At 41.3% G+C, this 12359-nt stretch overlaps 1 protein-coding gene across 50 annotated transcripts in view; it reads right to left on the bottom strand.

The window, feature by feature from the left end:
* Positions 1-12246, bottom strand: part of LOC105484188 (caprin family member 2) — a 45766-nt gene extending 33520 nt beyond the window's left edge. For 13 of the 50 annotated variants that reach the window (XM_071071933.1, XM_011745630.2, XM_071071934.1 and 10 more), the window contains exons 1-3: positions 12045-12246; positions 10636-10851; positions 8352-8414 (exon numbers count right to left, since the gene is read on the bottom strand). In XM_071071933.1, coding sequence (XP_070928034.1) covers positions 8352-8414; positions 10636-10812 — 240 coding nt within the window. In that variant the 5' untranslated portion in view covers positions 10813-10851; positions 12045-12246. Of the gene's footprint in view, positions 1-8351; positions 8415-10635; positions 11756-11974 lie in introns of those variants that run through there. The other 37 variants (XM_071071947.1, XM_011745622.3, XM_071071948.1 and 34 more) reach the window with 7 other exon arrangements.
* Between the last annotated feature and the right edge of the window lie 113 nt (positions 12247-12359).

The raw sequence follows: 12359 nt of genomic DNA, 5'->3' as shown, positions 1-12359 counted from the left end.
TCATGGGGTCATGGTTACAGGAAACAGAAAGTACCACACTAGAAAGGAGCCCCAACTCTGTTAGGAACATACTATTTGAGTTGAGAGTTGGGTTCTGGTGCTTGCTTTATTATGTGTTATAACTTACATGGAATATATTGTTTCAGCCATATATTTTATAATAAAAAGGTATAGAAGTCTTCCTGCTACAGAAACAAGAATGAGCAGATAACATTACCAGGATATGCAGTCCTCAGAGGGATGTAAAACTATAAAGAAATATTCCTCCATATCTACTCCCAAATGTTATTAACTTTGACTCAAGAAAAGCAGCATCAGCTGGGAACTACAACTTTCCATCATCTAATGTAGACCTATCCTTTCATTTTTCCTTTCTTTACTAAGTGAAGAAGGTATCCCCTTGCCACCCCCCACTTCTACCTGTGCCCTGGATCCTACTGAACTCTGCCTTCATACAAAACTTTCCTTTAGGATTCCCCCTTTAAGGTCTTCTAACAGAGAGCTGCTCCCTCTCTATTGATGCTTAAGTCATCATTTTACAAGTTCATGTCATCCCCAATCTAAACAAGAAAAATTAATTCTTCTGTGACAACTACTTCCCTCCAGCATTACACAAATTCAAATGTGTTTTCAGTCTCCAGTTCTTCAGACCTCATCAACCTGCATTCCATTTCCACCAAAACTGTTTTAGCTGAAGTTAGCAATTGTCGGTGTAATCCTTTAAAGCTATACATCTTTTATAGCTCTCATTTTGGTTGACTTAGCAGCAGCCTTCAACAAGAAGGCACACTCCTGCTCTACAGACATTTCTTGTTTTTCCTAACACTAAACTTCCATTTTTCCAGCTGCTTATTTACTAGCAATTTTTCCATTAGCTTCTCTCACCTGTTTTTAGCACCTGTAAAATAGGAGTAATAGAATCTACCTCACAAAGATGCTGCACAATCTAAATGATTGCATATGTATAAAACACTCAAATGATGCCTGATTCTAGTAAGTACACCGTATTTTTAGCCATTATTTTCCAAACATTAAATGTCAGAGTTCCTCAGGATTCTGTCCTAGGCTTCTCTACTCTGCTTTCTATACTCTCACTTTCTATACTTTCTATACTCTCATCTCCTCTAATGGTTCCAAGTAGTGGTCATACAGGTGATATTTCTATCGGCTAAACTTCTCCATGCTCCAGACCCATTTACCTTAACACCTGGTACCAGACACTGATGTCTCCCAGGCACATTAAAACCAACAGTACAAAATTGAGCTCTTCATCCTACTCCATCCTCCCAAAACCTCCTTCTGCCCCAGTGGTCCCTCGTTTAATAAATGATTTTGCCATCCATCCATTGTTCAAGCAAGAAACCTGAAACCACTCTCAGCTCTACCCTCTACTCCTACATCCAGTTACCAAGCCATGCTGATTTTACCTCTCAAATCCAGCTACTCGATTCAAGTCCCTCTGCCACTGCCTTAGTAGGGCTCCCATAATCATTCACCTAGACTACAGGCAACTCTTTTCTAATTTCCTTACATCCATACGCCATCTCCAAACCATACTTCACACTGCAATCAAAGTGATTTTTTTAACTAAAAATCTGTAGTTGTTCCCTGCTTAAATCTATCTGTACCATTTCTGATGTCTCTGGGAAAAAGTAATTTTCAAATGGTGCACAAAGACCTACCCCCTCCAGCTTCATCACCCATCCACATGACCTTTACAGTTTTTGAAAAAGGCTCTTTGTAAAAAACCAAAAATCTGTTCCTTCTCAGAGCCTTTACACATGCAAGCATCTGCCTAGCCTTCTGTTCTTCTTCCTCCCTCCCCCCTTTCACTGGCTAAATCTCATTCATATTTTAGGTCTTAACTAAAGTTCTTCCTTTCTTACGGAAGTTGGCCTTAACTCTCTAGACTAGGATGGATCCTGCATTACAATCTCTTTTCATCCTGTACTTCACCTTCTTAACATCCATCATATCTGTATTTGCTTATTCCCCACTCTCTTCCCCATTACATTATAGACTCCATGTGGTAATGATCACATTTGTCCCCTAGGTATTATAACCCTAATGTTAAGTACAGCACCTCCTAGAGTAGATAATATATCTTGCTGAACGAATAAAAGATAGTTCAGATGATCTTAGAGAGCATCAGATATGCTCAAGATTCTGAACAATTTAAAACTTTTGAAAGAAATCATATACTGAGAGCTGTTTCAAGAAAAGGACATCACAGACAATAGGACTGGTGAATTGAAGGTAGGATCTCAAGACAAGGATATCAACTAGGAAGCATATGTAAAGTTTAGGTGGCTTGCCTTGACTAGGCCAATAGCAATGGAATTACAAAAGAGGGAAAATTCTATATTATTTATTGAGTTTACTATAGATGTATTAAATATAACACAGGATCACAGTTCAGCAACAAAAAAAAGGATACCAAATTCTAACTCTTTAACAATAAAAACTTCAGCAGAACCAAAGATATCAAGTTCCCCTTGCCTATTGCTGGAGAATTCACTTGAATCTCAGCTCTCCATTTCAAATCCAGATCTGAACCAAACATGCTGAAGTTATAAATGTAACAATTTAAATCATTCAAATTATAAAGTTACATTAAATTATTACAAGTTAAAGTGACTCCAAAAACAACTTCATTAGACATTCTTTCTATTATTTGAAAAGAGAAACCTATGTTACCAATTTAACATAAACCTTATGTAGCTTAGCCTTGACAGATCCCTTAAGAGTTACTACTTCAAAGAGCCTGCAAGAGCCATATAGAACATTACAAGTTTTATTTATATTATTATAAGTACCTGTTGAGTTAAAAAAGCAAATCAAACTAAAGTTATAAAACTTATCACAAATAATACTGAAAATACAATATCAAACCAAATACGACTGAACCAGTGCTTGAAGGAAAATTCAGTCTTCAAGAAATTTTAGAAAATTTTCCCAATTTGAAAAGCAAATAACCAAAAAACAAAAAAGCAGAAACATTTTTAAAAAGTGGAATAAAGTCCAAAGCTGATTTTGGGTGGCGGGGAGGAATATACCCCTAGATAATAAAAGAGTAAACTGAGGAAATAAAATCACACAAAACTAGAAAATTACAACAGAAACAGGCTGTATTACACTTTTATTAAAAACTACTTGACCCTAATCTATGCAAATGAATTTTAAAAACTGAATAAAACAGGTGATTTTCAATGAGAAGTTTTAAAAACTGATGCCAAAAGAAATCTAAACAAAATCAATTTCCAAAGAAAAAAATATAGAATATTTTCAAAGAGCTCCCTCTCCAAAGAGAACCAGGCACAGACGGTTTCACACAATAATCCAACCAAACTTTAAAGACTATGTATAGTAGAAACACTGCCACAGTATTAAAACAACAACGAAAGAAGGGGTGAGTGAGGAGATGGAGCACAGAGAATTTTTAGGGCAGTGAAACTATTCTGTGTGGCATTAAAATGGTGGATCCATTTGCATTTAACAAAACCCATAGAGCTGGGTGCTGTGACTCACGCCTGTAATCCCAGCTACTCAGGAGGCTAAGAGGGTCGCTTGAGCCCAAGAGTTCAAGGCTGCAATGAGCTATGAGATTGTGCCATTGTACTCCAGTCTGGTGAGAGAGAGACCCTGTCTCTTAAAAACAAACACATACCAACAAAAACCACAGAATGTACAGCATCAAGAGTGAACCCTAATGTAAACTCTAAACTACGAACTTTGGGTGATGATGATAATGCATCAACGTAGATTCATAGAAAGTAAAACATGTATTTCTCTGATGAGAGATGTTTACAGTGGAAGAGGTTGAGCTTGTGGGGGGTGAAAGTGCTACTCCAGTGAATGCATGAATAATAAGCAAACAAATGCTATTGCTGATGTGCACAAGATTTGAGTGGTATTCCCTTAAGTCAAAACCTAGTCGAGAACAAGACCCTAACTCTCTTTTATTCGGTGAAGGCTGAGAGAGTGAGGAAGCTGCAGAAGAAAAATTGGGAGCTAGCGGAAGCTGGTTAATGAGGTTTAAGGAAAGAAGCCATCTCCATCACATAAAAGAACAAGATGAAGCAACAAGGGCTAATGTAGAAGCTGCATCAAGTTAGCCAGAAAATCTAGCTAAAAGCTCACTACACTAAACAACAGAGTTTTAATGTAGACGCAAGAGTCTTCTATTGGAAGAAGGTGCCATCTAGGACTTCCATAACTAGAGATAAGAAGTCAATGCCTGGCTTCAAAGCTTCAAAAGACATGCTGACTCTCTTGCTAGGGTCTAATGCAGCTGATGACTTTAAGTTAAGGCCAATACTCATTTACAATTCTGAAAATCCTAGGACCCTGCAGAATTATGCTAAGTCTACTCTGTGCTTTACAAACAAAATAACAAAGCCTGGATGATAGCACACCTTCTTACAGCACTGTTGACTGAATATTTTAAGCCCACTGTTGAGACCTACTGTTCAGAAAAAGAAGATTTCTTTCAAAATATTACTGCTCATTGACAATGCACCTTGTCACCCAAGAGCTGTGACAGAAATATACAAAGGAATCAATGTTGTTTTCATGTCTGATAACATAACATACATTCCACGGTCCATGGATCAAGGAGTAATTTTGACTTTCATGTCTTAAGATATACATTGGTCCGGGTGTGGTGGCTCATGCCTGTAATCCCAGCACTTTGGGAGGCCAAGGCAGGCAGATCACCTGAGGTCGGGATTTCAAGACCAGCCTGACCAACATGGAGAAACCCCGTCTTTACTAAAAACACAAAATTAGCTGGGCATGGTGGTGCATGCCTGTAATCCTAGCTACTCAGGAGGCTGAGGCAGGAGAATCGCTTGAACCTGGGAGGCAGAGGCTGCGGTGAGCCGAGATCGCGCCATTGTAATCCAGCCTGGGTAACAAGAGCGAAACTCCTTATCAGAAAAAAAAAAGGAAAGAAATACATTTTGAGAAGGCTATAGCTGCCATAGATAGTGATTCATTTAACAGATCTGGGCAAAATAAATTGAAAAGTTTCTGGAAAAGATTCCCCACATTCTAGATGTCATTAAGAACATTTGTGGTTCATGGGAGGATGTCAAAATATCAACATGAACAGGAGTTTGGAAAAAGCTGACTCTAACACTCACACATGACTCTGAGGGGGTTCAGAACTTCAGCAGAGGAAGTAACTGCACATGTGGTGAAAATAGCAAGAGAACTAGAAGTAGAGCCTGAAGATATGACTAATTGCTGCAATCTCAGGATAAACTTTTAATAGATGACGAGTTGCTTCTTATGAATGAGCAAAGAAAGTGATTTCTTGAGATAGACTCTACTGGTAAAGATATTATGAACATTGTTGAAATGACAACAAAACCTTTAGAATTTTACATAAACTTATAGTTGATAAAGCAGCAGCAGCAGGGTTCAAAAGACTGACTCCAATTTTGAAAAAAGTCCTACTGTGGGTAAAATCCCATCTCACAGCATCACACACTACAGAGACATCTTTCATGAAAGAAAGAGTCCATCAACTTGGCTAATTTTACTGTTGTTTTCTTTTAAGAAACTGCCACAGCCACTCCAACCTTCAGCAACCACCACCCTGATCTATCATCAGTAATCAACACTGAGGTAACACCCTCGTCAACCAGCAAAAAGATTACAACTCCCTGAAGGCTCAGACGATTATTAGCATTTTTTAGCAATAATTTTTAATCAAGGTGTGTACTTTCTTTTTGACACAGTGCTACTGCACACTGAAGAGACTACAGTATAGGACAAACATAACTTTTACATGCACTGGGAAACCAAAAAATTTGTGTGACCTCCTTTTTGCAATCTTCACTTTATCGTGGTGGTCTGAAACAGAACCCACAATATCTCTGAGGTATGCCTATACTAGTAACAGTTCTCTGAAGATCTATTTTTTTCCTTCTGACTTACCTGCATTTTCTAAATTTTCTACCTTATATATTGCATGTATGAGGTGTGATTTCTCAAAAGTAGCACCAACTACATGCTTACATCTAAAGACCTAACATTCATTTTATACTTAGTAAACCTACATGTAATATTTTATATACCTACTACATGCTATATTCTACACACTAGGAATACAGCAACTAACAGACAAAATCCTTACTTTCATGGAACTTACATTGTAACAGTAGGAAAGAGACAAAATAAAACTTCATAGCTTGTCAGAGAAGTGCTAACTTCTATTAAGAAAAATTAAGCAAGGAAAGGAGCTAAGAAGTGTGAAAGGGGAAGTGGTAGTGAGGTGAGAGCAGATCTCACTGTGGGTACCTTCAAATAAAAAGATGGAAGAGGTTGGGAATTGAGCCATTGAAACATCTGGAGAAAGAGCATCCCAAGCAGTAGGAAGATCATGTGCAAAAAGCCCTGCAGAAGTGTGCCTGGGATATCTGAGGGGCAGCAAGGAGGCTAGGGTAGGTAGACTGGAGCTAGCGAGGGGCAGCAAGGAGGCTAGGGTAGGTAGACTGGAGCTAGCGAGGGAAAGAGGAGCAGGTAATGGAGTCAAAATGTCAAAGGAAGTAGGAAGGATATTCTGTAGTGCTTTGTAGACACAGTAAGGACATTTTACCACCAGATGTGAACAAATGGGGACTTCTGAGCAGAGGAATAACCATCTTGATTTGCATCAGAACAGGATCACTGAATTTACTACGTTGAACAGACTTGGAGAGGGCAGAAATAGAAAAACCTGTGAGGAAGAAGTAATTACTACTGTAGTAAGTAATGCAGATGAAAGATTATACAGCCTGGATGAAGATGGCAGAAATGGTCAGTTTCCTGATTTACCTTAAAGGGAGAAGTGAGCAGACTTGCTGATGAGCTGGACGTGAGCTATGAGGAAAAAGGAGATAAATTCTCCAAGATTTTTGGCAACTCCTTCTAGTTGATCAAGCCATCAACTCACACAGCTAAGATTAGAGGAGAAGCAGATTTTGGGGAACAGGGAAAAATTACAAAGTGTCAGATAGGCAAATGGACACAGAAATACTGAGTTCAGAGGACTGATCTGTTGGCAATATAAATTGGGCAGTTGTCAGCATATGACTCCAGATAACAAAGTTCATACATTTATTATAGAAGCAATATGTGGCTATAAAGACAGTAATGAAATATTAAGAATGAAGGTTGCCTGGCTGGAGCAATTAATATAGCATGTTCTTAACATTTCTTAGAGAGCTACCATGGGAATGAACAATCTCCAACCCCCCCCCCCGACGTTTCTCAAAAATAAAGAACACAACTCTAACAGGACACTTTATTCAAGAATATTTACACACACAAAAAAAAGTTTTATCACTTTAAGAGTTACTGAACACACCATGACTTCAAAACAAAGCCACGCTGAAATGCTGCATGTCCAGCTAGGTCCTCTCCCCAGCTAAGTGAGCACACCATTCGCAGAGCTCACACAATTCGAATATGTGTCTCAGCAAAATTATAACTTACTACATCACAAAAATTCTGGGTCAGTGAAGAGGAGCCACTATGGAATGGGAAAAGTCCTTGAATGCCAGTATCTATGATGCATAGCCAAAAATTTTAGTTGAAAAACATAAAGACAAAAAGACCCACAAACAAGATCAAATAATTTTCAACTAAATATGTCCCTTCTTAGCCAGGAGACATGATCAAGTCAAAATGGCAAACATCCACAAAGCACTGTTTCCTTTCCACATTGCAAACTCTCCTTCACAAATTACATAAAATTTGCAATTACCAGGTATATCATTGACAAGTTAACCAATGGAAAAAATGCAAGTAGCCTAATGTTTATAGTAAGTTTTTCTTTTTTTTAAAGGCCAGATATCTATCAGATAACATGCCTCCTGAGAGGCGACACAAAAATCCAGGATAGAAAAGTAGGAAGAGACCATGAAAGGAATTAAGGTGAGGCAGCTAGAGAAAACTAAGGTAAGCTACAGTAAATATTCTTTCACATTTTGGAGCACAAAGATGTCAGGTTTAGAATACACCAGTGAAGAGCTGAAAGAGTATGCCCTTCTCTTCACCTTCAGTCCACTCTGGCACGTAAGTTTAATTTAAATCTATATGTTAACTCTTAGTGAGAGTCTACAATTTCACTCCTGTTTAACAATCTACACCCCCATGCATACTGTCTTCTAGTCAACAGAAAAGAAAGTCATATCTGAGATCTAACAGTAGAAACAACAAAGGCTTCTGAAACAGTTTTGAACAAACTGTGGATTTTAACTGTGTGTGTGTGCTATAAAGACTCTGGTCTCACTAAATCCATGTAGAGTTTTATTAAGAAAAGAAAACCAGCAAGTCTTACTAAAAGATCATAAGCCACTTACCAACTGGTCTGGATTAAGTTGCTCTCCACTTTTCAGGCGATCCTTATAATCTTCCAGTTTGAGCTACAAAAGAGAAACTTGTATCTACTATAGTCTGATATAAAATTCAGAAGCAAATAAACTAAATGCCAGACTTTGTCTCTAGGAAAACAAAGTCCTTGAAGCAAGCTATCAATCTGCAAGACTACCATTTTACTATAAGGCATGCGGCAACTGTAGATGAGTTCCAGTCAGGGGAGAAAAAATACACAGAATCACATGAGTCTAGAATTACAAAAGTTAAGCAGTAATAAAACTATTTTCTCCTAATGACTCTATTAATAACAAACTAGACTACTTAACCCAAGGGGACTTACCTAGTAAATCATATGTCCCCAACACAGTAGTTTCTCAACAGGGGACAATCTCGTCCCCCAAAGATACCTGGCAATGTCTGGGGATATTTTTGGTTATCACAACTTGGGAGAGGGAGGGGGGGTGAAGAGTGCTACTGGTATCTTGTGGTTAGAGGCCACGGATGCTGCTAAGCATCTTAAAATGCACAGGACAGTCCTTTACAACAAGGAATTATCCAGTACAAATGTCAGTGGTGTAGAGGTTGAGAAGCCCTACTCTAATCTCATGCTTAAACTGTTAGTTCAGTTACCTGTTGAATTATGTGGCATTTTCCTAAAAGGAAACTCCTATTGGAAGTACAGAAACATAAAAGAATTCTTTTCTATCATTACAGTAGGCTCATCCTGAAGTTATTTTTCATATTATATTTGATACTTAAGGAAATTATGAAAAATAAATTGCATTTATTGGCCCCATAATAATGACATAAACCCACTAAGGTATTCTTTTTTTTTTTTTTTTGAGATGGAATCTCACTCTGTTGCCCAGGCTGGAGTGCAGTGTCGCGATCTTGGCACACTGCAACCTTCACCTCCCGGGTTCAAGCGACTCTCCTGCCTCAGCCACCTGAGTAGGTGGGATTACAAGCACCCCTGACCACGCCTGGCTAATTTTTTTTGTATTTTTAGTACAGACGGGGTTTCATGATGTTGGCCAGGTTGGTCTCGAACTCCTGACCTCAGGTGATCCACCTGCCTTGGCCTCCCAAGCGCAGGGATTACAGGTGTGATCCACCACCAGGCCCGGCCCCACTATGGTATTCTAAAAGCACTTTTTAGGCTCCTCCTGTATTGGCTTTAGTGGCAAAAATCTTTCCCAGAAGGTTGAAGGAAGTACTGGTACTATCAGATAGGTATTCAAAATTAAAGAGCTACTACAGGTAAGCTAGAGAGCATACGTATACATATATGTAGGTCCTCCACCTGAGGGAGGCTCTGTCAACAGATCCTGCTTTGACCATTTATCATATTGATGGGGAATCTGTGCTGACCTACCTTATCACACTTGTGATCAACCGCATGCATTAAAAAGACAAATGGTGAGAGCCACAGAGAAGCTACTAGCAACTTGCCCTTTTTACTACTTTCTTAGCTTAAAAAAGAAAAGAAAAAAAGAAAAAAGAAAAGAAATAGAGTCAACCAGACTCTGAAGAGTCTCTTCACACCCCTCCATTAAAAGCAACTTTAAGGTTTCACTAGGTCTTGGCACAAAAGTATTTAAGAGCCCATAGGTCCAGACAGTTACTCAACCTCACCTGTCCAAAAGCAGAAGAGAATCATAATACAGCAAAGCAACGTGCAGTCTGTTTCACAGGCTACATGACTCAGGAAATGAGGAACGATTTAGATCTTTACAACAGCATTTTCTGTAGCTAGACTTAACTCCTGGGTCTCTTTACAAGGCTGACTACAACGCTTTCACCTAGCAATCTTAAATCCTCACTTAACAACACAAAAGTAAGTGGTAAAACATTTTCTAGTTCTACCACGGTTAAACCTTCCAATGACTGCAGCAGTAATACTGCAATATCAACTGCTGCAGAAAGTCACAAGGAAAACAAGCTAGAAAATCAGCTATTAACACATCTATGAAAAGAAACATTAATACTACATAAGGAATTAATCTGACCTAAAATAGCTAGCTCTTAAAGTATTTCAACAGCAGCATGCATAATTTTACTATGAAGAATATTTTTATTCAGTTGTTTTGACAAATGAAACAGAAAATGTTTAATACTTCCAACATGTAGCCTGCTTGTTTAAAGCAGCTAAACCTAAGATTAGTTAAATTTTTAGTAAAGAACACCTACGAGCTCTGAAAGAAAATTGTCAGCTCCTTAATCTTTTAAGATCACGCATATACAGAACTGGAAGAAAAAAAAAGTTACCTTCTTTTTCTCGATGTTTCTAATTTTGTGTTTAAGGCATATGAGTCCATTTTCAATATAGGTCTCATATGCTTGGGAAGGAGATGCAGCAGAACTCAGAGTAGACTGCAGGGGGCTCAAGGCCCGCTGGCTTTCCCCATGCTGACTGTGGTTCACTTGGGGCTTGGCTGACTTCATATTCCCCTCTCTTTCCTCCTCTGAATGGCCTGAAGGTGACTGGTAACCAAAAGGGGATGAAGAGAGTTGCACCATTGAAACAGATGAGGCTGAAGGAGGTGGGGGAAAGTTAAGTATAAAATTAGGACTAGAGGGACACAGCCAGGCAATAACTTCCCTGGAAAGTCTAGACCACTCCCTTAAATTCTTTTCCACAGAAGTGAGCTCAAAACCCAGTGATGCTTCAGATACTGTACTTCCATCCTACTTTTAAAGTAATTAGTGCCGCTAGCCAATAAGGATAGCCTTTACGTAGGCAAAATCTCCAATATAGAGGATGTTTCCAGAAATTCGATTTTCCACATAGGGAGGAAGAACTGCAATGGCTTCACAGCTCCTTTCCTCTCGTGAGGGCAGACCACATTCTAAATAATTCCCATGGACACGTGATGACACCAAAAGAATAAGCTTCCCACACCGGGACCTAAGGCAGCCACTCAAACCTCTTTACATGATCCTCACCACCAGCCCTAACCTCAATCCTGAACATTTGAAAGAAAATCCCAAACTCACAACATTCTTTCATAGCTCTAAGTGACCCAGCAGCTTCTTGAACAAGAAAGCTAACTTCCCCAACTGCTCTGGGGCCTACAAGGCAATCCATCACTACTGGACATTCGCAGCCAGGTACTCTCTCAACCTGCAGGAACTCCGCGTTGATTATCGGTTGTTTGGTTTAGACTAGCCTGAAACTGTTTACAGCCAACCAGTTAAAGCTCGTTCTAGCGAGCCCTTCCCCTGCCCTAACCGGTGGCCTTTGCGCACTTAGGTATCCCTCCCTCGACCTCCAAGCACCCGCGGTATCCCTTTCTCCCCGCTTAGGAGCATCCCCAAAGCAAGGACAGAACAGGCCCCATGCACGCCAGCGAGCACCCCCTCAGGTCTCCGGGCGAGCCTGCGCGAAGAGCACCTCTCCCGAGCGGCCACGGAGAGCCCTGCAGGCACCGACCCCCACCCTTCCCACAGACGCCCCGGGGACGCAGAAGCCGCTTCTGCAAGGCCCCGGGGGAGGCTGACCTGGAGGAAAACGCACGGGCCACGGCCCACGGCCCACGGGAGCCCCGCCCCGCCCAGGGGATACCAAGCCGCCCCTCCACCTCGCCGCGGCGCCGGCCGCCCAGACCTGCCCACCCTCGCCGGGTCGGCCGCCTCCCTCCGCCGCGCCGACCGAGGCCGCCGCAGCCGGACTTCACCTCCCCAGGCAGCCGAGGCCGCCGCTGCCGCAGCCCGGGCCCGCCTTCCAAAGCCGGCGGGAGGCAGGAGCGCTGCGGAGGTGGACCGGCGCCACCCCGCACTCGCGTCTCCTCCTCCTGTCTCCTCCCTCTCCCCTCCCGGTCCTCGCCCGCGGCCTCTGCGGCGCCAGGGACCCCGCCGACTCTGCCGCTCGCGCCCAGGCCCGCCCTCCGCGCCGCGCGTGGCTTTTGTAGGCCGCGCCCCGCCCCGGCTCGCTCCTCCCCCGGCCGCCCCGCCACCGCCTTCTTCCGGTGCCCCTTCCCGGCTGCAGCTGG

Source organism: Macaca nemestrina, chromosome 10, assembly GCF_043159975.1.
Source record: "Macaca nemestrina isolate mMacNem1 chromosome 10, mMacNem.hap1, whole genome shotgun sequence".
Lineage (NCBI taxonomy): Eukaryota > Metazoa > Chordata > Mammalia > Primates > Cercopithecidae > Macaca > Macaca nemestrina.
This window is presented reverse-complemented; position numbering and strand designations above follow the sequence as displayed.